This window comes from Bidens hawaiensis, unplaced genomic scaffold, assembly GCF_021521415.1.
Source record: "Bidens hawaiensis isolate Kalapana, Puna unplaced genomic scaffold, B.hawaiensis_p1.1 tig00006250_1, whole genome shotgun sequence".
Lineage (NCBI taxonomy): Eukaryota > Viridiplantae > Streptophyta > Magnoliopsida > Asterales > Asteraceae > Bidens > Bidens hawaiensis.
Window position 1 is genome coordinate 410,198 of NW_027491413.1, and position 27,483 is coordinate 437,680.

Genomic DNA, 27,483 nt, shown 5'->3' on the forward strand with positions numbered 1-27,483 from the left:
CATGTTTTAAGGTAGAATCATCATTTATACAAAAATACCCACGGATATGCACTAATTTAAGGTTTGAAAGTAACATTATTTAAGGTGGGTTTTGAGCATTTTAACAACTAGGGTTTATAAATTCATGATACAATCTAAGTTTTGTTGTATAACTTACATCATAAAAAGGTTTATATATAATATGAATTTGTAATAAAGTAGCTTTAAACATGGGAATTTTAGCATGACAATGCATAAAAACTTAAAGTATAAGAAAATGATGATGATTTGAGCTTGAATCCTCCAAGAAATTGCAAGAGCTCCTCAAAGTGTTGTTTTGATTCTTAAAATCAAATGTTAAAATGACTGGTTTCTGATATACAAGAGTTGATAGGAGACAAGATTGCATGTTGTATACGAGAACCTTAACGCCCTGTTCTTGAGTTTTTTAAGGGAGAGAAAGGAAAGGAAAACTAATGATAGTTAAAAAATAAGTGTTCTTGAGTTTTTTTAGGAGGAGTTAAGAGGGATTAAACTGATGTTTTTTTTTTCCAATAAATTATCCTCTAAAAATGGGCTGATTACTAAGGATAACATAGTTATCCTTTCATTTCCTCTAATTTTCTTCCAACTCAATAACACACCTAATTAAAAAAAAAATTTCCCTTCCCTTCCCTTTCTTATCCCTGCCTCTCCTTTTCTTTTATTTCCTTGGTTAAAAAACTCAAGAACAAATATGAAGGAAATGAGATGAGGGAGGAGGAGGCCAGGGGAACATTATGATAAGAAAAAAATAGTTACTAGCATTTAAAAACAATAAATGAGAATTAGTGATACTTAATCTCAACACTTTGTAAAACACAAAATTTAGAAATTATATTTTAAGTGTTTTTATAAAAATGCTAATATAAGGGTGTGGTTTGGTTACTTTACGGAGCTTTTTATAAAATGATGCATATAGAAAACATATATTTTGGTTAGGTCATAATATATAACTTTTTATAAAAGTAAAATTCTACATGGATGGTATCTTTAAATAAATTCCCAAGTGTTACTAGGATTGTGTTATAATTTTATAAAATATACAATGAGTAGGTAAAGATTTTATAAACTTTAAAATAAGTATAAACTTACACGGATGAGTTTTTAAAGAAAAAGACAAAAATAATATTAAATGGAAGTATGTAATATTCCACTCAAATTTTAATTAAATGGATGGTAAAAACTGCTAGTGGTTTTATAATTTTATAAATTGTTAATGTACTAACTCCCATGTTATATAATTATAAAGTTGGCTTCACCATATTATTTTAATGTTGTATATATGTTTATAGCATACATACTTGACTATTTATTCAAACTTTGTATTTTTAATATCGGATGAACATAAAATATTATAATTTTTTTACTATTATTCTTGAATAGTTTAATAACCGATGTTGAGAAAACAACAGACGTGGTGATATCGATTTCTTCTTCGTTGATCGTGCATCCCTCATAATCTCTTGGAATACCAATCTATGCGAATTGAAAGCTAGGTTACTGGCAGTCTAGGTGCGTTATGTATTGTGTAGTACCTTCCAAAGGTGAATGGATACCATACCACGTTAATCCTTAGCCAAGCAATTATGCTCCTCTCAGCTGCTTGCCTAGCTATTCCATTGATGCAGACTTTAAAATAATACCTAATTCGATGTATGACATTTTTAGAAATAATTAAGAACACTTAACCTCCAAAGTATCTTATATTTACCGAGTATAGATTTAGTTGAGCGAAGTAGGATTTAAGATTACAAAGATCGAGCTGCAAAATCTGTAACTTGACCACAAAGATCAAGAATTGCCGAATAAACCGTACTTATTGCTTATTTGGATAAGGAAGGATAACAACGGAACCATTTCAGGCAAATCTGAAATCCACCGATAAAATCGTTTTAATTTAGAAAAGGCGGAAGAGAAATAATATAATTGAAATGTAATTAATAATAATAATAGTCGAAATGTATAAAAGGGGGTGTTAGGGTTATCGTTTTCTTTCTTAACAATTCGCAAATCTCTCATTCTCTCTCTCGCGCAATTCATTCTTTCGTTTTAAACGTTCTTTTTTTCTGCAATCAAACAAAACAATCGTCTTCTTCTTCTTCTTATTCAACGGCGTCTTCTTCTTCAACGATGATGATGATGATGCTGATGCACATGGCGCGTACTGCTGCTGCGACTTTCTTTACGTATTTTTGTTGTCTTTTTTGCAGGAGGAATTCAAGGGTTTCATCAACATTTACTATTTCACATCCAAGATCTTCAATTTCTTCTTCTTCCACTGTAGTAAGATTATTATTATTATTATTATTATTATTATTATATGATGATTCTTGTTGTGTTTTAATATCCTTCTTTCTTTCTTGTTCAGAAACCACTTCAAACTGGTAGTGAATTAATGCTGCTTCCGGCTCCAAAGGTATGAACTTTATTATTATTATTATTATTATTATTATATTATGATGATTCTTGGTGTGTTTTAATATCTTTCTTTCTTTTTCAGAAACCACTTCAAACTGGTAGTGAATTAATGCTGCTTCCTGCTCCAAAGGTATGAACTTTATTCATCTTTATTATTATTATTATTACTATTATTATTATTTAAAACAAGAACTTTCAAGATTAATTTTTAAAACAACTGTTGTCAAGATTAATGTTTCATTAATCGTACAGTTTTGAGAGCTTGAAAATAATAATGTATTCAACAGTTTTCTTGAAATCAACACTTTTCTTGAAAATAATATATTTCATTATGCCAATCATACAGGTGGTCACCGTAGAAGAAGAATCAGAAGAAGAATATGGAATGGGCTGTCTTGATTTGAACACCGCACAATCATCAGTATCGGCTGCTGCTTATATTGCTAAACTTAAGAGTGATCAAAGGCAAGATTTAATGCTGCCCGAAGATACTGCTCCAAAGGTAAATGACGACTTTATTCATCGTTTTTGTAAATGTTTTTCCAATCTGCATGATATTATTTATTTGTTTGCTGATGCGCTTTCGTTACAGCCTTCATTGGTGGTCACTGAAGAAGAAAAAGAATCCGGTTTTCGTTATTCCATACACCCTTCATGGGAGGTAACTGAACAAGAGGAATCTGATATGAAGTCATCATCATCAGTATCTTCAAAATCTGCTTATGTTACTCCACCAATTCTTACAATCGAAGCTGCAAACGCTGCTTCACTTCAACATCATGGTTCCAACACATCAACGGCAGATTCTTCCTTGTTATCTGGATCATCCCAAACTCAAAAGCAGATCGAGAATCCCACAAAAGCTGTGAAAAGATCCGCTCCTTTTGCATCTGTGCCAAAACGACCAAAACAAGATCCTGTGAAAACCGAAACTAAACTAAAACGAGATCCTGTAAGAATTCTCATTATTAATGTTATGTTGTGTTCTGTTCTATTATGTGGTAGACTAATTAGCATCGTCGTTGTTGTTTGTTTAACCTCCTGTTTGTTATGCTCTATTCTCTCTTTTAGGCTGCTAAACTTAAAAGTGACATAAGAGAAGATGTAAAGCTAGTGCCTACTGCTCGAAAGGTGATATATGACTTTATTCATTTTTTTAATGTTTTTTTTTCTCAAATTATATATCTGCTTGATACTTGTTTACATATATTGATGCGGTTTCATTATGCCAACAGCCTTCATGGGTGGTCGCTGCATCATCCCGAACTCAAAAGCGGATCGATGATTCTAGGAATCCCACAAAAGGTGTGAAAAGATCTGGTCGTACTGTATTTGTGACAAAGCAACCGAAACAAAGCCTTGTGAAAACTGAAACTAAACCAAAAAATGATTTTGTAAGAATTCTCATTATTATTATTAATAATTTTCTGTTATGTGGTATAATAATTAGCATCATCCTGTTGTTTGGTTAATCTTTTGTATGTTTTCTTTTAGGTTGCTAAACTTAAATGTGATAAAAGAGAAGTTGTAAAGCTGCTGCCTACTGCTCGAAAGGTGATGCCTTTTTCATTTTTTTATAAATGTTCTTTTTTTCTATAATTATAAATCCGCATGATATTTTTTACATACTGATATACTAATGTGGTTTCGATATAACCATACAGCCTTCATGGGCGGTCGCTGGATCATCCCAAGCTCAAAAGCACATCAATGATTCTAAGAATGCCACAAAAGGTGTGAAAAGATCTGGTCCTATTTCATCTGTGACAAAGCAACCGAAACGAAGCCTTGTAAAAACTGAAGCTAAACCAAAAAAAGATTGTGTAACAATTCTCGTTAATATTATTAAAATTATGTTCTGTTATGTGGTATAATAATTAGCATCATCCTGTTGTTTGTTTAATCTTTTGTATGTTTTCTTTTAGGTTGCTAAACTTAAATGTGATAAAAGAGAAGATGTAAAGCTGCTGCCTACTACTCGAAAGGTAATGCCTTTTTTCATATTTTTTATAAGTGTTCTTTTTTTTCTTAAATTATAAATCCGCCTGATATTTTTTACATACTGATATACTGATGTGGTTTCGTTATAACCATACAGCCTTCATGGGTAGTCGCTGCATCATCCCAAACTCAAAAGCGGATCGATGATTCTAAGAATGCCACAAAAGGTGTGAAAAGATCTGGTCCTGTTGCATCTGTGACAAAGCAACCGAAACAAAGCCTTGTGAAAACTGAAACTAAACCAAAAAAGGATTTTGTAAGAATTCTCATTATTATTATTAAAATTATGTTCTGTTATGTGGTATATTAATTAGCATCATCCTGTTGTTTGTTTAATCTTTTGTATGTTTTCTTTTAGGTTGCTAAACTTAAATGTGATAAAAGAAAAGATGTAAAGCTGCTGCCTACTGCTCGAAAGGTGATGCCTTTTTTTATATTTTTTATAAATGTTCTTTTTTTTCTTAAATTATAAATTCACATGATATTTTTTACATACTGATATACTAATGTGGTTTCGTTATAACCATACAGCCTTCATCGGTGGTCACTGGATCATCCCAAGCTCAAAAGCACATCAATGATTCTAAGAATGCCACAAAAGGTGTGAAAAGATCTGGTCCTATTTCATCTGTGACAAAGCAACCGAAACGAAGCCTTGTAAAAACTGAAGCTAAACCAAAAAAAGATTGTGTAAGAATTCTCGTTAATATTATTAAAATTATGTTCTGTTATGTGGTATAATAATTAGCATCATCCTGTTGTTTGTTTAATCTTTTGTATGTTTTCTTTTAGGTTGCTAAACTTAAATGTGATAAAAGAGAAGATGTAAAGCTGCTGCCTACTACTCGAAAGGTAATGCCTTTTTTCATATTTTTTATAAGTGTTCTTTTTTTTCTTAAATTATAAATCCGCATGATATTTTTTACATACTGATATACTGATGTGGTTTCGTTATAACCATACAGCCTTCATGGGTAGTCGCTGCATCATCCCAAACTCAAAAGCGGATCGATGATTCTAAGAATGCCACAAAAGGTGTGAAAAGATCTGGTCCTATTGCATCTGTGACAAAGCAACCGAAACAAAGCCTTGTGAAAACTGAAACTAAACCAAAAAAGGATTTTGTAAGAATTCTCATTATTATTATTAAAATTATGTTCTGTTATGTGGTATAATAATTAGCATCATCCTGTTGTTTGTTTAATCTTTTGTATGTTTTCTTTTAGGTTGCTAAACTTAAATGTGATAAAAGAAAAGATGTAAAGCTGCTGCCTACTGCTCGAAAGGTGATGCCTTTTTTTATATTTTTTATAAATGTTCTTTTTTTTCTTAAATTATAAATTCACATGATATTTTTTACATACTGATATACTAATGTGGTTTCGTTATAACCATACAGCCTTCATCGGTGGTCACTGGATCATCCCAAGCTCAAAAGCACATCAATGATTCTAAGAATGCCACAAAAGGTGTGAAAAGCTCTGGTCCTATTGCATCTGTGACAAAGCCACCGAAACGAAGCCTTGTAAAAACTGAAGCTAAACCAAAAAAAGATTGTGTGAGAATTCTCGTTAATATTATTAAAATTATGTTCTGTTATGTGGTAAATAATTAGCATCATCCGGTTGTTGTTTGTTTAATCGCTTGTTTATTAATTTCTATTCTCTCTTTTAGGTTGCTCATAATGAACAATTTGAAAAGTTTCGCGAGGACGCAATCCGCCGCTTAAATGCTCTACAAAAGGAGCTTGACGCGATTACGTTTACTCCAATAAGATCATATATCACAGAAAATCAAGATCCTCCTACGGTAAGAATTCTCATTAGTGTTACTTCTGTCTTTGTGTTTTTCAATTTTGAGAGCTTGAAAATAATGTTTTTAAATTGACAGTTTTTTTTGAGAGCTTCATATTTTAAATTGACAGTTTTCTTGATCCTTGTTTATGAATATTTTTTTGTTTTGATGCTGCTTTTTGTTTCTTATGCCCTTTTCTTAGTAGGTTACAGATTCCTTGCTTTTTTGGTAGTTTGTTATCTATGTATTGCTAAGTGTCTTTTGCTTGTAGGATGTATGTTTACTATGATTACCTGTATGTAGCTTTATGAGCCGGGGGTCTCTCTGGAAGCAGCCTCTCTATTCTCTCGGATAGAGGAAAGACTTGCCTACATCCCACCCTCCCCTGACCCTACCGATAGCGTGCTATGCGGTGGGATATACAGGGCTTGATTGATTGATATATTTTTCATAAATTTTTTTTTCTCAATTTATATACCTGCATGATGTTTGCTTACATATTTATGCTGTTTCGTTATGCCATACAGCCTTCATCGGTGGTCGCTGCATCATCCCGAACTCAAAAGCGGATCGATGATTCTAGGAATCTCACAAAAGGTGTGAAAAGATCCGGTTGTACTGCATCTGTGGCAAAGCAACCGAAACGAAGCCTTGTAAAAACTGAAGCTAAACCAAAAAAAGATTGTGTAAGAATTCTCGTTAATAGTTAGCTTCTTGTTGTTGTTGTTTGTATAATCTCTTGTTTGTTAATTTATATTCTCTCTTTTAGGTTGCTAAACTTAAAGCGCCTGCTTCTCGGTGGAAGTTTTGATGTTTCATATATTCTGTCACACTACCTGCTTATGTGTGTCTGGAGGATTATGCTCAGGTATTCTTACACTTTTCAACATTTGTATTGAATCATTGTGTTCCTTGTTTTTGTTTTTGTATTGCGTAGAAAATGTTGGTTCTTGTGATTATTGGAGAAAATGCTGAAGCTCGCTGACATCAAGTGTATGCTAGAAGACTCCTAAAAAGTTAAGTAACGAGGCATGTTTTGTATGTTAGTTGTAATATCTTACTGCCTAAAGAAGTTCAATTATGTATTTTGTTTTGTATTTGTAGATGGGAAATTAAGAGAGTGACAAAGAAGTGTTGCAGAGACAAATGTATGCTTTAGAACCTATCAAAACACTAAAACAATCAGGTAATTTTAATATACATGTTCTCAGGGTTAGGTTTTTTCTCACATTTGCGTGGGCATCTCAATACATGATATTTACATATACACCTGACATTAATTGTGGCTCCGACTGATTTGTGCGTCGGAGTGTCTACGGGTTTTAAGCTCGTGGACCCTCTTAACGGGTTTTCTGTGAGTGTAGTTCTAACTTTGAATGAAGAGTTGTTAACTGATGCACCTAAGATCAATGAGGCTGCTACACAACTGATAAGTTCCATGGAAGTTACCAGCAATATGACAGAGATGAAAAAGGTGCTAAATCGAGCTCGTTTATGCTTCGTACAATAACGCGTGTGGAAAAGTTTCCAATCAAATGTACCTTGTAATGGATGATCTTGCTGATCAGTTTGGTATTGGAACCCTTCGGTTGACCACCCGACAAACATTTCAGCTTCATGGAGCTCTCAAAAAGGACCCTAAAACAGTTACGAGCACCATCATCAAAAACATGGGATCTCAACAAAAACGTTCTTGCTCCTGCTGCCCCGTTTATGAAAAAAGATTACCTTTTTGCACAATAAACAACAGACAACATTGCAGCACTATTAACTCCACAATCTGGATTTTATTATGACATGTGGGTTGATGGGGAGAAATTTATGACTTCAGAACTTCCTGAAGTTGTGAAAGCCCGCAATGATAATTCACATGGGACGCATTTTCCCGACTCTGCTGAACCAATTTATGGAACTCAGTTCTTTCCAAGAAAGTTCAAGAGAGCAGTTTTTAATGTGCCTACTTTTAACTCGGTTGATCTTTTCACAAACGGCATTGGTGTGGTGGTTGTTTCTGATGAAAATGGAGAACCACAGGGTTTCAATATATACATACGTATGTCACTTCTAATAAGCATTATACATACTCGTTTAATATTGTCGGTTTGTTGTATATTTGAGTATTTATTTATGTTTTTCAGGTTGGTGGTGGGATGGGAAGGACACATAGGGTGGAAACCACTTTTCCTCGTTTGGCGGAGCTGATAGGTTATGTGCCTAAAGAGGATATTTTGTATGCAGTGAAGGCTATTGTTGTCATACAACGAGAAAATGGTAGACGAGATGATCGCAGGTACAGCAGAATGAAGTGTTTGATAGATTCATGGGGGATTGAAAAGTTTAGGTCGGTTGTTGAGCAGTATTATGGAAAGACGTTTGAACCTGCCCAAGTGGGAGTTTTAAAAGCCTTCTGGGTTGGCATGAACAAGTAAGTTTCATTACATTTTTTTTTCACATAATTTGGTTCATTCTTTTAAGTTATGAGTTGATTGCTTAAACAAAGCTTATTTGTATCATTTGTTTTGTGGGCTCCGTGCTGACAGTGGTAAGGTTAAGGGAATAGCAAAGAAGACGCTACGAGAAATAGTCGAGAAGTATAACTTGAATGTACGCATCACCGCAAACCAAAATATTGTTCTTTGTGATATCCGCCCTTCGTGGAAACGCCCCATCACTGTAGCTCTAGCACAAGGCGGTCTCTTGGTAATCACGCATCTGTCATGCATATCTTGTTTTGTTTTGTTTTGTTTTGTTTTGAGGAGCACCTATTTGTGTGTGTATTTATATATATTGTTTATTTTTGTAGCCTCCTACTTATGTGGACCCCCTTAACATAACTGCAATGGCATGCCTTGCTCTGCCCTCTCGCCATAACCGAGCGAGGAATTCCCGACCTTCTTAAGCGTGTCCGAGCTGTAGTTGAGAAGGTATTTTCTTTGAGAAATGGATTTTAACATCTTGAGTTATCCATATGTGTGTGTGTGTGCGCATATCTAATCACAAAGTTACAAATAATAGATGACAAAACTACCTTCAAATAATATTAAATATATAAAATAAATATCATGATTAGTTGTTAGGTGTTCTTAAAGTTTTTAAATTGTTTTGTAATATTAGGTTGGTCTCCCATATAATGAATCCATAGTAGTTAAGAGTCACAGGTTGCCCTAATGGCTGTGCTCGACCCTACACGGCTGAACTTGGATTAGTTGGTGATGGTCCCAATAGCTATCAGGTATGTTCTTAGGGTTAGGTTTTTGCTCACATTTGTGCGGGCATCTCAGTACATGTTATTGACATATACATATGACATTAATGGTGGCCCCGACCGACTTGTGTGTCGGACTGTCTACGGGTTTTAAGCTCGTGGACCCTCTTAACTGGTTTTCCGTGATTGTAGTTCTAACTTTGGCATGGTAGAGATGAAACCAGGGTACACCACCACCGAGACACACCTGTACCAAAGGAGTCTCCTACATTGTAAGTCACTGGCTATAGCCGCTCTAAAATTTGTTTTAAGAAATGCAAATGTGTTGATTTTGTATTGTGAGCACACTACATAAGTACAAATAAAACTAATATTAAAATCTGATCTTTATACCTTTTTTAATATAAATTAGATGCAAAATCACTTTCCTTTATATGATTATAAATTTTATTTCCCATTAAAATGAGTTATATTTCCATTATATGTGTAAAGTCAATAGCATAAGTTTGATATGATATTGCAGTGATATACTTATAAATGTTTTGTATATGTATTTTATAGTTCCAATATGCATGAGGAAGATTGAAGAAGCAGCTCTCGGCCATGGGAAAAGTCGTTTCAAACAAGAAAGCATATTGTCACCGTGTTATATTCTGAACTCTCGTGTGGCGGCTCCACAACCTACTGAAACATTAAATCAGGTAACTTTAGGTTAAAGATTATTAATATATATTTTTTGGCATATGGATCCTCTTTTTGCTTATAAACACCTTACTGTATTGTGCATCATAATGGTGTACCGGAGCTAGAGCCGGTGTGTGAGTTTAAAGCTGCAGTAAAATTTTATGAGAATTAGGCTGCGAGGCTTTCATTTACTAAAAATTATCCATCTTCTAAAAGTTTAGAAAAGCCTTTTTTTCTTTGTGATTATAATGTTTAGGCATAAACTTTAGAACAGGGTAATAAAGATGCAATATGTCATGATAAGGTGGTACCAAATAAATAAATTGACCAAAAAAAAGACGTTTTATACATTTTATACTTTTGTTCTTATAAATAGTAGCAGTAATGAACTCAGGATAGCACATATGTGTGCACTGTTGCATTGGTAGATTTGGGCAGTAACCACTTTTTAAGATTTATATACTCATGTTTATTGTATGTTCTTCTTGCAGTTGGACACAACTTAAAGCAGCTTGGAATGATGGTTGCAAAGTTAGCTCCCATGGTTGTGCTTCGAACCAAGTGTGGATTTCGAACAAAGTTAGTCTTTATGATACGGCAACAGTGAGCATGTGTTGAGGTTTTAGTTTTTTTTTGGTATTACTTTACTCTAATTGATATTAACCATATGAATAACAAACTACAAGATGCTTATTTGCAGGTGTAACAAGTACCCATCAATGGCTATTCCAACATCTAGTAAATCAGCTAAAAAAAGGGAGTGGGATTTTAGTTTTTTTCCTTTTTTTCCGCAGGTGGGCCAGATCTCTACATGTTCCTTTTTTGGGGGCTAACACTGTGATCTATACCTACCTAGAAACCGTTACGAGTCTATCTGATAGCCAAACAACATAGTATACCGGTGTTTTGTTGGTTTTATTCTAAATAAATAATACACCAAGTATTAGGGGAAGCATGATGAGAGAATTCCTCCTTCGTGAGAGAGCTCTATCTAACCATTGGTTTAAGTGTAGATATTTTTCTAGGGTTTAGGGTTTAATTTTTAGAGTTTAGGGTCTAGTTTAGTTTTAGAGTTTAGGGTCTAGTTTAGTTTTTAAGGTTTAGGGTTTAGTTTTAAGGTTTAGGGTTTGGGGTTTAGCTTTTAGGGTTTAGTAATGGTTAGATAGAGTTCTCGCGAGTTCTCTCACGAAGGGGGGCTCTCTCATGATCCTTCCCCTTAATAATAACAATAGTAATAATAATTATAATAATAATAATAATAATAACCTATGGTGGGTTTCAATAAAGGGAAATAAATAAACAATGATGCACTCTTCATAATGTTTGAACCAGAACACTTTGATGCTTGTTTGTGCTTGAAAGCTTGGCTAGTACGGATTTCATCGGGGATGGTCGGTCGCAGTGATTTGTAGAGTGTAGGTGCCTAGACGTGTTTACACGTCGAACGCACCACTGGTCGGGAGCTGTTGCCGCTCTCCTGATGAGTCCATGGTAGGACGAAACCAGCCACATTTATCTTAAGTGAGACGGAATGTGGAAGGAAACATGTCTGGATTTGCTGTCAATTACAAATACCCTAATAGTTAGCGTGTAAACTATAGTCATTTGCTATCTACTGGAAATTCTAAACCCTTTTGTTTTGCTTACAAATGTTTTTTCCTGTTATTAGAAATGGCCTTGGGAAAAGGGAAAACTTTTCTTGTTGCATCTCAGCTTCGTCTGCTCAAGTTGGCTGAAAGACACGATGTTGGCTACACGATGTTGGCTACTGATGTTGATGATTATTAGTCTATAAATGGGTCGATTCAGTTCTTTTTCTCTCTCTCAAATTGGTCAAAATAAAAGAACAAAGAAAGGGAAAATATGTCAAAACAGGTTGAAAATCACCTGAGATATTATTAGTCTATTAAACCTTTCTATTATTTAGATTCATACCGTAATAGTCAGATCATAATTAACGCAGCATTTGTTGTATAAATATTTAAAAACTGTACAAAAACGTGTTTTCTGGTAGACCCAATCTGCACTAAATTTAACCCTTTACTGGTCCTACGCATTTGCCATCTTTTACTAAATTCCTTACTCATTATCTGCAATGGAGAGATACAACAGAGAGAGGTCGGCTGATTGGGGTTCTGATAAAGACGACAGAAACAAAGGGTGGTACAATGAGAAGACCGGTTTTGCGGTCAAAGTTTATCACTGCCACAGCCTCTGCTGCCAGTCGTTAAATGCAAACAGAAGAGATGAAGATACGTTACTTTCTCAAGAAGATGCAAAGAGAAGGCGTGAAGAAGAAATCCGAGACAGGAAATGAGAAGTCCGAGAAGCATTTTCAAATAAGGTATATTTATTTTCCCACTTATTATTAACGGGTGTAAACGAGCCAAGCCATAGCTCGACTATAGGCTCAAACCCGGCTTGTTTAACTTACAGCAAGCTGGGCTCGTTTCAAGCTCTGTTTATGGAGCTTAACCTCAGCTCGTTTACTATTTATTTATTAATTTATCTAAATTTGTAATTATTTTCATATATTTATTAACTACAATTTTATATATAACAAAATATATATTATTTAGTTATTTCTATTATAATTCTGTTCATAAAAATTATTATTATACAAATATATATTGAATATATTAAATAACTAGTAGAAACCCGCACGATGCGGCCGAGACAGTTTACCATTCGATACTGGTTTTCTGTCAGTTTAGCAATTCTCTCGTTGATATATAAGTACTTCTTTTCGTTTTTTGTTAGTAGCATTTTTGTGATCTATCTATGCCTTACATATCTCAATTAAATAATAGATATAATAATTCAAAAATAAAAAATTCCGAACAAACGAATACGTAAAAAATATCAGCTGATGATTACAAAAATAGCCACGCAAATATTTTTAACGAGTTTCATTTGGCTTGTCAAACTAAAAATGGTGCACATTAACCTATTAGATGAACACCTATGACACCGGTTCATTCACGAGTACCATGTAACAAAAGTGTTTTTAGAGAAACACCTAGATATTTGATATCCTCGCTTTTGCTAATTCGTGTCTACATTGCTAATTCGTGTCTACGTTTATGTTTGTTCATTCATCTTCATTTTTTATTTTAAGTAATATATAAAAACTGAATCGAAATAACCGAATCCCATTTTATTTCATTATAATTGTTTGACTTTTAAAACCCAATACTGAATTGCATTAGGACTGTTTGACTTTTAAAAGTCAAAACTGATCAAATTTAAATGCATATTGACGGTATGACTTAAAAAGTTCAAAGGTGATCATATTAATACGCGTGTTGACAGTTTGACTTATAAAAGTCAAAGATGAACATATTTTATTGCGTTTTTTTACGGGCACAGGTATTCTTTTGGCTAACTCTGCCATGTATATGTCACAAAGTGCAGGGGCAATTAAAGTCATACTATTTTTTGCAAATGCATTTAATATTCCCCTTCTTTTTCCGGTTTGACTTTTGCTGACTCAATGATTCTGCAGAACTTTGAAGATTACAACACTTGGCTTGCTGCCGAACATGGTGTGTTTTTAAGACAAGAAATGGTCTCGAAACTTGACTGTTAATATACATATTGACTGGATCGAGGGCGTTAAGGGTACGTGCATGCTTATGTTTGTTTATGGTCAAATGCGTAACTGGTCAATTGGGCCAGTTTTACCTGCTGAAGTTTCTTGAAATCTGTCAACTTGTTCTTAAAAGTTGATGCTAGCTGCAGCATGATTTTTAGTACTTCACTGAACGAACTCCACGATCTTACTATGAGCTTCACGAGACATCAATCATTTGGAATTACAAGTATTTTGGTTTGTACCCAACTGGACATTTCATATTTTTAATGTTTATGTAACCACATTTAATTATTTTTTCGTTCTTTTGTTTGTTTTTTAATAAAGGATTTCAGTTTGGGAGACTTTAAACAAAGGGCATGTTGCAGCATTTGTTTACCGGGCCCATATCAAACGCTAGTCCAAGGTGGGCGGTTTGACCACCTCCTTCCGAAGGTAATATCAGTTGACTTTTTACAAAGATTAAAAATGCTGACGTTTAGTAATTTAGGAGTCTAATGCTGAATCATGGGCACTTTGGTCTTTTTGATTTAAACAAAAAGTAAAACACCATCATCTCAAAATGTAAATTTGTCGGTTTTTCACGAGACAAAATGGTTTCCATTTTCTTGCAATTTTGATGATCGAGGGTGAATTCAGTATATGCTTTTGTATATAAGGGGCCAAAGGATTAGACTTTAAAGGGAAACGGATCAAAAGAACTAAAGATAACTTTGGGAAAAAAAAAACCTTTTTAACTGAAGAACCTTTTGATGATCAGGTGGATTCGGTTTGGTTAATGTTTGATATTAACCAAGAGATAACATTGTTGACCCATACTTGACCTGCTTGCATATTTTAACCGTGTGCATATTATTATTTCTGGATGCAGACGTGTGTTTTGAGCCGGAGCTTCCTTCTAACAGCAACCCGACCCATATAAGCAAAATTTCTAAAGAAATTTCGTTTTTTAAGATTCACATGTTATTATTGGCCATTAGGTACTTTTACAATTTTTCGATAACTTCTCTTTTGTGTTTTTACTTTTGAAGTGATTTTTTATTAATATTATTGGCCATCAAGTAATTATATATTTTTAGGGTAAAGGTTTGCGGTAATGCTTCGTTTTTAGTCATCGATAGTATAATACATGCTGTACAAGTCTCTTCATTAGATTAAAAACAATTGATAAGCTAACGGAAGACGAGTTGGACATGATTTTGATAGTTAATTTATAGTTAACTTACTAAATTGTGTGTTCAACTCATAAACAAAATGCCAACATTACCATCGATCGGCATTCTCTATATTTAATTATTTATTTTTTAGCCCTTCTGAGAATTTGATTTACTGTCTAGAAAAAAAATCAAATACATACATAATGTAATCGTCAACATGATAACTAAATCCTACCGAATTGAGGGAAAGAATTGCACTTTAAATTCGTATTACCAAAAGTTAACTATACCGACCATAAAAATGGGTCACTTTAACAAACCAACCTTGTCCGCGTGGGCTCTTTTACTTGTATTAATGATCTCTGTTGCAACTTTATTTTAGAATTTGATGTAGAAAACATTATACCAAGTCGGGTTTTGTCATATTGGGTCATGTAGAAATACTAGTTTGATCCTCCCGTGTTACGGGAGTTTATTTAAGTTTTTGTTTTTAATCGTTTAGCAATTTTATGATGATTTATTATATTTTAAACGTAGTTTTGTTTTAATTTAAGGGATTTTTACATATATCTTCTCCTTAAGCCTTTCAAGTTTCAATCACATATTTCCCGATGTTAAAATATAAATGCATATTTCCCCTTATAACATGTAATTACCCTTCTACCCTTTTTATTTTATAATACTCATGCTTCCATTCAGGGCACACTTAAGAGTTAAAAGATAGTATCTGTGCCTTTATGAATTAACAGTAAAAAAAATAAAAAAGAAGCCTTCTTTACGACCTAAATGGTTCCATAACCAATAAATCAAAATCAAGGTTTTTGTTCATTCTAATCCTCATGGCGGACAATGCCGAAAGAAGGCTTCTAGAAGATCAACTGGAGTTTAGCTCATTAGATGAATTATCTTTTTGATCCAGAGTGTTGTTGGTTGCTCTTATTTTTTTAATTGCCAACTGTTACCTAGGTCATTAGTTATTTATTATTGTAAATGTTCCAGGTTAGAAATATTATAACCTATAAACTATGTTAAAAATACCTTCTTATATTTGCTAACAATTAAAAAAACCGACTCCAACTGAATTTATTAGCTTTGATTTGTTTATCTTAACAACGACTCGTTTTGGTTTAAGTTGGGAGATATGTAATTGATGCTATTAGGAAGGGGATATATGTAAGTAGTTGTTTAATTAGTTCATTAAGGGTAAAATAGTTAATTTTAATAAAATAGATAGATATGTAATATATGTGGTTTAGAAAGGGGATATATGTAATTGATGTTTAAGGGTTAGGCAAATATATAATAAGGGAATATATATAAATGCCCCTTAATTTAATGCATATATATTAGTTTGTTACACTCATTATATTTTTTAGCGTTTGGGTTTTTTCAATTGAATTGTGTAGGTTTTTTTAGTTTTTTAAATAACAAACATAAACGAACAATTGATGTAGTTGACGATGGTGAGTAGTATCGGAAGTTAACCAATGAAGGAGATGATAGGCTAGCAACGGAGAACATTTAAAGGAGATAAATTAAATTAGGGTTTGATGATAAAAAGTGTTTTAACAATAAATGCGATATTATAACCCCATTTGAAGGCTATTAGGGTTTGGTAAAACCCATAACCCACGAAAATTATTCTTTGATAATTAAGAGGTTATTTCACAAATAAATGAGATGTTATAACCAGTTTAAGGGTTATCCGGGTTTGGTGAGACCCATTACCCGCGAAAATTATTGTTTGATTATGAAAGAGTTTCATAAATAAATGGGATGTTATAACCCATTTAAAGACTATCCGAGTTTCGCGAGACTCGTACTTGCGAATTCGGGTTAAATGCATGAGAAACCTCCATTTAAATGCATAAGGTCTTTTTGTGTCCTATTTCGTTAAAAACATTTTTGAAAAGGCTATAGCGCCTTTAGGGCAGGATCTTACCATGAAGTCTTATTTATTTAATTAGGGGTGTGCAAGAAACCGAAAAAACCAATCCGGAACCGAAAAACCGAATCGAAACAAAAATCGACGGTTCGGTTTTTGTTTTGCATATAATAAAAATCGAAAAAACCGAACCGAAACAAAAATGGACGGTTCGGTTTTGGTTTTGCATATAATAAAAACCGAAAAAACCGAACCGAAACAAAAATGGACGGTTCGGTTTTGGTTTTGCATATAATAAAAACCGAAAAAACCGAACCGAATTCCTAAATATTTGTTATTTTATATTTTATATTTAGTAATTTATAAGAATTTAACAAACATGTAACTCAAATATTTTTGCTAAAATGTTTAATAATATATTATTATACGATTAACAAAATTATTTACACCTAAATTAATTATTTTTTTGAAAACTTTTTTTGACCTAAAATTTTCAAGATCAAATGGCAAAAACCGAAACCAGAATGAAAACCGAAAAACCAAAACCGAAACCGAAACCGAACGGTTTCAAATACTCCAAAAACCGAAGTTTTGGTTTTTGGTTCGGTTTTAACAAAAAAACAGCACTGAACCGCACCACACACACCCCTATATTTAATAATATTTCCATTTAAACGTCCAACTCAAATGATTGATCTCACATGTTTAACTTTTCTTTAGTGATGAACTAGGTTAGAACCCGTGTGATACACAGATGATTAATAATAAATACAACAAAAAAGTTGAATTTAATAATATACATAATAACATACCTTATGAATTAAATAAAACAAACAAACATGTAAATGAGTAGCGTTCGTTCATCTATGTTCATGAACGCACAGAAATGTTTATGCTTGTTCGTTCATGTTCATAAATTGATCGAAATAACTGAATCCCATTTTATTTTATTATAATTGTTTTGACTTTTAAAACCAAATACTGAATTGCATTATAACTACTTAACTTTTAATATATTATAAAGTAATATATCCTTCTCCCTCGTCACCTACGATCAACAATTCAAGCCTTAAACATCATGAAATTAATATCACTAAATCGTTAAGTGATTAAAAACGCGTTAAATAATCATCTATTCATGGAATATGACAACCAATTGACACGATAACCAATCGCTAACAAATCCGCGGACGGATTGATCTTGTATCACTGTTTATACGCGTCGATAATTCTATTAACTCCTCATACACCATCTCTGCATCAGTCCGAATCAAAATTCTAAATCAATTTCAACATACAAGTTGTCCAAGATCAATTTTGTTTCCGGGTTTCAAGCTGCAAACCCTAACTCTCGTTCACCCTCAATTCATAACCAAATCAAGGAAGTGTTTTGTGCTTCTAGGCCGGACTTAGTAGAGGACCGAAAGCCCTTCAATTGTCAATTTCAATTGACAAAGGGCGGATGGTGATCAATTGGGATTGAATTGAAACTTAGGCTTTAATAGGATTGGGATCGATTTGTAAACATGTATAATAATTTTCTTGCGGGTATCAGTTCGTTAATCTGCAGATTATGGAGCAGATTACCATGGTGAGTCACTTACATGTTAACATTTGTACCGGCCAGGAGTTTCGAACCCTGGGCGACCTATTTTTGGGTTATTTTTATTTTCCATCCTTTTTACGTATTTCCTTTTATTTATTTATTTATTATTATTATTATTATTATTTGTTGTAAATAATCGATATGGTTTTCATTCGTTTAACGAACTGATACCCAAACGTGTTTACAGGTTGACCCAAACCCTTTAGACTAAACCCAAACCCGCAAATTTCGTGTTAGGTTTGTTTCATTTCCGAAATTCACACCCCTAGACCCGACCCTTTTTGCCACCTCTTGAGATATGTTTTGCTCATTTGAATAAGTCATGTATCTGTTTTTTACATAATTAGCAGGAAACTTCACTGGGCGCAGAACCGAGAAACATAAAAGGGCAAACCTTAATGAATGGAAACAAGAGTAGACAGCCTACTCGCGTTCAGTTTCTAGACCCGACAAGATTAAGTGATTCTAAAACTACCAAAACATCTACAAGTTTTTCCGTGGATGAATTTGGGCTCGTTGATTATGCAAATTTAGCATCTACATCTGGACCAACCGAGGTTAGACTTGATGCAAATGACTTATTTAAATTTTACTTTGTTTAATACGGATAAAATCATGAAACTGTAACAGGTTTTGAATTGTTTTAATCAAGTCACTCATACTTTTTTCTAACCATAAAACCACTCGATTTTTAATATTGTTCCATTGTTAAAACTAAATGACCTTGATGGAACAATTATAAAGTGAGGTTATTATTTAGTGACTTTTGTTCTTTACAGTTACCTCCTACTTCAAGTTAAAACATGAAATGTATAATCATTACATAGTAACTAGTTTCGTATATGTTCCATTTAACATTTATAAAAAAATTCACAACAGTGAAACAATATTCAAACTTGAGTTAGAAAAAAGTTTTGAGTGACTTGAATGGAATAGTGAAGAAATTTGGTTACTATTAGGTGAAATATTCATCGTTAGCTGCAGTAAAATAGCGTTTGGTTACTAAAGTAAAGGTTTTAAATGTGTAGGTGATTGATCATGCAAGAAATCCGTTGGCAGCATCATCATCATCGACATTAGTAGAATTAACAACCCGTCTTGATTTCTTCAAGGAAAGGCGTTCTCAGCTCATGGAACAACTTCACAATTTAGACTTAAGCTACGCAACCTCGTCACAAGATTTTGCATATAAACAACAACCCGACCGGAAGATCCCTAAAAGAAGTTAACCCTATTTGTATATCCTCCGTTTCTTCTCTTTTCATGATTCTTTTGTCATTTGGTGTCAAAAATAAAAACACCAATTTGTTATTTTGTGTACCCCCAAGAATCCTTGATTAATTGTATTATATATATGTTTTGATATGTGTTAAAGCAAATCCTATCCGGATCGATTATTGGGATGAGATCCACTCTAGTGGGTGGGTTTATGGGTGATATTTGAGAGAGATTAAAACACACAGTTAAGAGTGTTTGCTTATTGATACGAATAATAATCCTGGCATTGTTACAAGCATACAGGCTATTTATAAGCATAATATAGCATCTACAATCGTACTAGTATTCCTAATGGCTAACCACGTCCAAGGACAATACTTTTCCAGTTGTAATCCTTGTCTTCTTTCTTGTCTTTATCAAGTAGATGCTTATCTAGCTTCTCCTATAACAATGCTTCTCCATTGGCGACAAAAGCTCTTGTATGCCAAAATTAATGTCGAGCAATTTGTTAAATGAGTAAAAACCGTAAAAGAGGGTTTTGGATGCCAAAAAGAAAATGTAAAATGTAACAATTTCCATTTTTAAACATTTTTTATGTTCCTTTCAAAAAATAGGGGGGGGGGGGGATGATCGGTGACATTTTCGGGTACAGATGACACTTTTTCTACAATACGAAGAGGGTTAACTGATCTGGTAATGCCATTTTGAAAGGCTTTGTAGAGGTTCTCTTTTGTAATGGATCCAAGAATAACATTTCATTAATTCTAGTGATAATTATAATTTTTTGAGAGAGATTGGTGTGAAACAATAAGAAATCAAATAATAAATATTTTTTTAATATATATAATAAATACTTTTTTCAAACGGTAGCATTACCATTGAGAGCATGGTGGGTCCATCGGAAGCAAATCGTCGAGTGGGATCAAAACACATAACATTTTAGACAAAAAGATAATTAATGTGAAGAGTGATAGCTAAATGTCAATTTTACTCTTAAGAAAGATCATGCAGCTTTAGCCTATTAAGTACATACATGTCGTTTTGAAATATGTATCATGATGCAAATTAACTATATACAAGACGCTTCTACAATTTACTGATATGACGCTCAATGCTTCCGTGTATTGTTACAAGTATCATGGGCACAAAAACTTGTATAGTTGGGACCTACATCCATAATCAAGCAACTCTTTCTTAAGGGGTGTTTGGGAAGCCTTATTTTACCTCCTTATAACTTATTTTTAAGGCATAAGCTATATAAGTTACAAAGTTGTAACTTATACTTTATACACTCACAAAATATAACTTTCCCAAACACCTTAAATTATAAGATATAAGAAGCAAAAATAAGGAATCCCAAACAGCCCCTTACACCGTACACTCAAATATTCTATGAAATTAAGTACAACATAACTAATAAAACAGACACCAGTAGGCAAGACATGATAATATTTTATTAACTTTTCAGGGCAGTTTTGGGTTAACTTGATACAGTGAAGCAGCTTATCTGATGACGTGGTGGAGGTGGCTGTGAAGTAGCGGTCACTGCCGCCATAGTGACAGACTCTTGCATATGAAAAGTTTGAGATTTGGCATTAGGTTGTACATGAAATTTGGAAATAAGTTTACTAGATCACAACATAATTTTGAAAAAATAAGGTATACATAAAGCCTATATCTGAATATTTGAATAATAAACTTGATAATGTTTCGATTATATACATAGTGGCTAATTTTGTTACCGGTGTTGAGTGATAATAAGTTTATGTAAGCCTAGCTAATTGCTATTGAATTAGATAGTTTCCATTTTAATTACACAAAGTCTGTTATTATTGAGAACCATGATCTTTACAAACTTGATATTAAGAACTGTGATTATTATTATAGTTAACATAGTAATTTTATTTGGATTCAAATTGTGTGAATTTGGCACATGTTGATGCTATTGCATTATGTAATTATGAGATGGACAACATTTGGATTCTTTAGTTAGTATTTAATTATGTGAGTTTTTTTGCGCGTCAAGCACCCCTATGGTATTTTTAGATTTTATAGGTGACTGCGAATCACTAACAATTGGTTTTCAAACTAAAGTAAATCACGTATTATGAAATCAATAATCGGATAAGACCAAAACTTTATAAACAAACAATAATTTCTTCCATGTGAATTTCAAAGTGCGTAATTCGGTAATAAAATCAGACCGGAAATAATTCTAGTATAGGGGTTGAATGGTTGGTAGTTATATAACTGCCATAACTACCGGTGGCGTTGCCCTTGTTGGCATTGTTCGGTGAGCTTTAAATATTAATCTTGATCAAGTGTTTACTCGCACTTGCTAATTTGTATAGGTGTAGATTCTAACTTCTCATTTGTTCCTTTAAGTGAATCCCTAACTAATCATACTATTGCATTATACAGCAAAACCTTGAGATTTTAAATGTTATCTATTCGTATATGTACCTACAAAACGTCTTGTGTATAGAAACAAGTTTTTGTACAACGTTCGTTTCGTTCGCCAGTCATGATTGTTAAATTTCTACAAAAGCAAGATACATTTTATCAAACTAAATTCCAAAACTTTTCAAGGAATTTTTATATGAAATATGTTTATGTTACTATAAAAATAATCTGATTTTTCTATCCCAAATCACCAAAATCATTTTATTTAAGTTTATATTAATCAAAAACAACATTTTCAAGTTTTTTACCTTGTTGTGTTTTGGATTTTTGTAATTTTCTTAAAATATTACAAATTTAATGCTAAAAATACACTTATATTCAAACAAAAAGTTATGAACGCCTGGAAATTATAAAATTTGGTTTTAGTCATACTTTCCCATATTAAAAACAAAAAAAAGATTCATTCTGTTTTGACTTGTTATGACGGTAATTCTAAGTTTAACGCTCATAAGCTCGATTTTACCGTTAACAAACTAAGGTCTAAGTTTAAGTAATACAAATCCATTTTCTCACCAAGTATATATGGTCAGGTTACTGTAATATTACAAAAATTAGGGTTTTGGCCTTTGGGTTGCTCATAACATAATCTTTCACAAAAAGTAACAAAATGCTTAGTTTAGTGAATGATTGTGGTGTTTAAGCTAAGTTCTTTAATTAGGGAATCCATGTTTCAAGTTGCTAATGTTTTATGAGGTTCAATTTTCATATGTTATTAGGATTTGTAATAAACATGTTTTAAGGTAGAATCATCATTTATACAAAAATACCCACGGATATGCACTAATTTAAGGTTTGAAAGTAACATTATTTAAGGTGGGTTTTGAGCATTTTAACAACTAGGGTTTATAAATTCATGATACAATCTAAGTTTTGTTGTATAACTTACATCATAAAAAGGTTTATATATAATATGAATTTGTAATAAAGTAGCTTTAAACATGGGAATTTTAGCATGACAATGCATAAAAACTTAAAGTATAAGAAAATGATGATGATTTGAGCTTGAATCCTCCAAGAAATTGCAAGAGCTCCTCAAAGTGTTGTTTTGATTCTTAAAATCAAATGTTAAAATGACTGGTTTCTGATATACAAGAGTTGATAGGAGACAGGATTGCATGTTGTATACGAGAACCTTAACGCCCTGTTCTTGAGTTTTTTAAGGGAGAGAAAGGAAAGGAAAACTAATGATAGTTAAAAAATAAGTGTTCTTGAGTTTTTTTAGGAGGAGTTAAGAGGGATTAAACTGATGTTTTTTTTTTCCAATAAATTATCCTCTAAAAATGGGCTGATTACTAAGGATAACATAGTTATCCTTTCATTTCCTCTAATTTTCTTCCAACTCAATAACACACCTAATTAAAAAAAAAATTTCCCTTCCCTTCCCTTTCTTATCCCTGCCTCTCCTTTTCTTTTATTTCCTTGGTTAAAAAACTCAAGAACAAATATGAAGGAAATGAGATGAGGGAGGAGGAGGCCAGGGGAACATTATGATAAGAAAAAAATAGTTACTAGCATTTAAAAACAATAAATGAGAATTAGTGATACTTAATCTCAACACTTTGTAAAACACAAAATTTAGAAATTATATTTTAAGTGTTTTTATAAAAATGCTAATATAAGGGTGTGGTTTGGTTACTTTACGGAGCTTTTTATAAAATGATGCATATAGAAAACATATATTTTGGTTAGGTCATAATATATAACTTTTTATAAAAGTAAAATTCTACATGGATGGTATCTTTAAATAAATTCCCAAGTGTTACTAGGATTGTGTTATAATTTTATAAAATATACAATGAGTAGGTAAAGATTTTATAAACTTTAAAATAAGTATAAACTTACACGGATGAGTTTTTAAAGAAAAAGACAAAAATAATATTAAATGGAAGTATGTAATATTCCACTCAAATTTTAATTAAATGGATGTTAAAACTGCTAGTGGTTTTATAATTTTATAAATTGTTAATGTACTAACTCCCATGTTATATAATTATAAAGTTGGCTTCACCATATTATTTTAATGTTGTATATATGTTTATAGCATACATACTTGACTATTTATTCAAACTTTGTATTTTTAATATCGGATGAACATAAAATATTATAATTTTTTTACTATTATTCTTGAATAGTTTAATAACCGATGTTGAGAAAACAATCGATTTCTTCTTCGTTGATCGTGCATCCCTCATAATCTCTTGGAATACCAATCTATGCGAATTGAAAGCTAGGTTACTGGCAGTCTAGGTGCGTTATGTATTGTGTAGTACCTTCCAAAGGTGAATGGATACCATACCACGTTAATCCTTAGCCAAGCAATTATGCTCCTCTCAGCTGCTTGCCTAGCTATTCCATTGATGCAGACTTTAAAATAATACCTAATTCGATGTATGACATTTTTAGAAATAATTAAGAACACTTAACCTCCAAAGTATCTTATATTTACCGAGTATAGATTTAGTTGAGCGAAGTAGGATTTAAGATTACAAAGATCGAGCTGCAAAATCTGTAACTTGACCACAAAGATCAAGAATTGCCGAATAAACCGTACTTATTGCTTATTTGGATAAGGAAGGATAACAACGGAACCATTTCAGGCAAATCTGAAATCCACCGATAAAATCGTTTTAATTTAGAAAAGGCGGAAGAGAAATAATATAATTGAAATGTAATTAATAATAATAATAGTCGAAATGTATAAAAGGGGGTGTTAGGGTTATCGTTTTCTTTCTTAACAATTCGCAAATCTCTCATTCTCTCTCTCGCGCAATTCATTCTTTCGTTTTAAACGTTCTTTTTTTCTGCAATCAAACAAAACAATCGTCTTCTTCTTCTTCTTATTCAACGGCGTCTTCTTCTTCAACGATGATGATGATGATGCTGATGCACATGGCGCGTACTGCTGCTGCGACTTTCTTTACGTATTTTTGTTGTCTTTTTTGCAGGAGGAATTCAAGGGTTTCATCAACATTTACTATTTCACATCCAAGATCTTCAATTTCTTCTTCTTCCACTGTAGTAAGATTATTATTATTATTATTATTATTATTATTATTATATGATGATTCTTGTTGTGTTTTAATATCCTTCTTTCTTTCTTGTTCAGAAACCACTTCAAACTGGTAGTGAATTAATGCTGCTTCCGGCTCCAAAGGTATGAACTTTATTATTATTATTATTATTATTATTATATTATGATGATTCTTGGTGTGTTTTAATATCTTTCTTTCTTTTTCAGAAACCACTTCAAACTGGTAGTGAATTAATGCTGCTTCCTGCTCCAAAGGTATGAACTTTATTCATCTTTATTATTATTATTATTACTATTATTATTATTTAAAACAAGAACTTTCAAGATTAATTTTTAAAACAACTGTTGTCAAGATTAATGTTTCATTAATCGTACAGTTTTGAGAGCTTGAAAATAATAATGTATTCAACAGTTTTCTTGAAATCAACACTTTTCTTGAAAATAATATATTTCATTATGCCAATCATACAGGTGGTCACCGTAGAAGAAGAATCAGAAGAAGAATATGGAATGGGCTGTCTTGATTTGAACACCGCACAATCATCAGTATCGGCTGCTGCTTATATTGCTAAACTTAAGAGTGATCAAAGGCAAGATTTAATGCTGCCCGAAGATACTGCTCCAAAGGTAAATGACGACTTTATTCATCGTTTTTGTAAATGTTTTTCCAATCTGCATGATATTATTTATTTGTTTGCTGATGCGCTTTCGTTACAGCCTTCATTGGTGGTCACTGAAGAAGAAAAAGAATCCGGTTTTCGTTATTCCATACACCCTTCATGGGAGGTAACTGAACAAGAGGAATCTGATATGAAGTCATCATCATCAGTATCTTCAAAATCTGCTTATGTTACTCCACCAATTCTTACAATCGAAGCTGCAAACGCTGCTTCACTTCAACATCATGGTTCCAACACATCAACGGCAGATTCTTCCTTGTTATCTGGATCATCCCAAACTCAAAAGCAGATCGAGAATCCCACAAAAGCTGTGAAAAGATCCGCTCCTTTTGCATCTGTGCCAAAACGACCAAAACAAGATCCTGTGAAAACCGAAACTAAACTAAAACGAGATCCTGTAAGAATTCTCATTATTAATGTTATGTTGTGTTCTGTTCTATTATGTGGTAGACTAATTAGCATCGTCGTTGTTGTTTGTTTAACCTCCTGTTTGTTATGCTCTATTCTCTCTTTTAGGCTGCTAAACTTAAAAGTGACATAAGAGAAGATGTAAAGCTAGTGCCTACTGCTCGAAAGGTGATATATGACTTTATTCATTTTTTTAATGTTTTTTTTTTCTCAAATTATATATCTGCTTGATACTTGTTTACATATATTGATGCGGTTTCATTATGCCAACAGCCTTCATGGGTGGTCGCTGCATCATCCCGAACTCAAAAGCGGATCGATGATTCTAGGAATCCCACAAAAGGTGTGAAAAGATCTGGTCGTACTGTATTTGTGACAAAGCAACCGAAACAAAGCCTTGTGAAAACTGAAACTAAACCAAAAAATGATTTTGTAAGAATTCTCATTATTATTATTAATAATTTTCTGTTATGTGGTATAATAATTAGCATCATCCTGTTGTTTGGTTAATCTTTTGTATGTTTTCTTTTAGGTTGCTAAACTTAAATGTGATAAAAGAGAAGTTGTAAAGCTGCTGCCTACTGCTCGAAAGGTGATGCCTTTTTCATTTTTTTATAAATGTTCTTTTTTTCTATAATTATAAATCCGCATGATATTTTTTACATACTGATATACTAATGTGGTTTCGATATAACCATACAGCCTTCATGGGCGGTCGCTGGATCATCCCAAGCTCAAAAGCACATCAATGATTCTAAGAATGCCACAAAAGGTGTGAAAAGATCTGGTCCTATTTCATCTGTGACAAAGCAACCGAAACGAAGCCTTGTAAAAACTGAAGCTAAACCAAAAAAAGATTGTGTAACAATTCTCGTTAATATTATTAAAATTATGTTCTGTTATGTGGTATAATAATTAGCATCATCCTGTTGTTTGTTTAATCTTTTGTATGTTTTCTTTTAGGTTGCTAAACTTAAATGTGATAAAAGAGAAGATGTAAAGCTGCTGCCTACTACTCGAAAGGTAATGCCTTTTTTCATATTTTTTATAAGTGTTCTTTTTTTTCTTAAATTATAAATCCGCCTGATATTTTTTACATACTGATATACTGATGTGGTTTCGTTATAACCATACAGCCTTCATGGGTAGTCGCTGCATCATCCCAAACTCAAAAGCGGATCGATGATTCTAAGAATGCCACAAAAGGTGTGAAAAGATCTGGTCCTGTTGCATCTGTGACAAAGCAACCGAAACAAAGCCTTGTGAAAACTGAAACTAAACCAAAAAAGGATTTTGTAAGAATTCTCATTATTATTATTA

The 27,483-nt window shown here is 32.8% G+C and overlaps 1 protein-coding gene, 3 long non-coding RNA genes and 1 pseudogene across 4 annotated transcripts; all 5 read left to right on the forward strand.

Annotated features, from left to right (window-relative positions):
• The first annotated feature begins 2,475 nt into the window (after positions 1 to 2,475).
• Positions 2,476 to 2,952, forward strand: LOC143631718 (uncharacterized). The gene is made up of 2 exons (XR_013153411.1): positions 2,476 to 2,569; positions 2,786 to 2,952. It is a non-coding gene; the product is annotated as an uncharacterized LOC143631718 (long non-coding RNA).
• Positions 2,953 to 3,318: 366 nt separating this feature from the next.
• Positions 3,319 to 4,617, forward strand: LOC143631729 (uncharacterized). Its single transcript, XR_013153416.1, has 5 exons — positions 3,319 to 3,391; positions 3,511 to 3,570; positions 3,675 to 3,744; positions 4,174 to 4,262; positions 4,365 to 4,617. It is a non-coding gene; the product is annotated as an uncharacterized LOC143631729 (long non-coding RNA).
• Positions 4,618 to 4,726: 109 nt separating this feature from the next.
• Positions 4,727 to 27,379, forward strand: LOC143631705 (uncharacterized). The gene is made up of 7 exons (XM_077100381.1): positions 4,727 to 4,741; positions 4,799 to 4,858; positions 4,972 to 5,130; positions 5,233 to 5,292; positions 26,437 to 26,506; positions 26,936 to 27,024; positions 27,127 to 27,379. Exons 1-7 carry the CDS (start codon positions 4,727 to 4,729, stop codon positions 27,238 to 27,240), a joined length of 567 nt encoding a protein of 188 aa, XP_076956496.1. The 3' UTR covers positions 27,241 to 27,379.
• LOC143631733 (sulfite reductase 1 [ferredoxin], chloroplastic-like) lies at positions 7,511 to 10,892 on the forward strand (annotated as a pseudogene).
• LOC143631719 (uncharacterized) lies at positions 25,237 to 25,713 on the forward strand. Its single transcript, XR_013153412.1, has 2 exons — positions 25,237 to 25,330; positions 25,547 to 25,713. It is a non-coding gene; the product is annotated as an uncharacterized LOC143631719 (long non-coding RNA).
• Positions 27,380 to 27,483: the final 104 nt, after the last annotated feature.

Bases quoted from the DNA above. Each gene is read 5' to 3' on its own strand.
- LOC143631705 (XM_077100381.1), top strand. The intron at 5,131-5,232 runs GTAAGAATTCTC...GTTTTCTTTTAG, and splicing joins CTAAACCAAAAAAAGATTGT to GTTGCTAAACTTAAATGTGA. The intron at 5,293-26,436 runs GTAATGCCTTTT...TTATGCCAACAG, and splicing joins TGCTGCCTACTACTCGAAAG to CCTTCATGGGTGGTCGCTGC.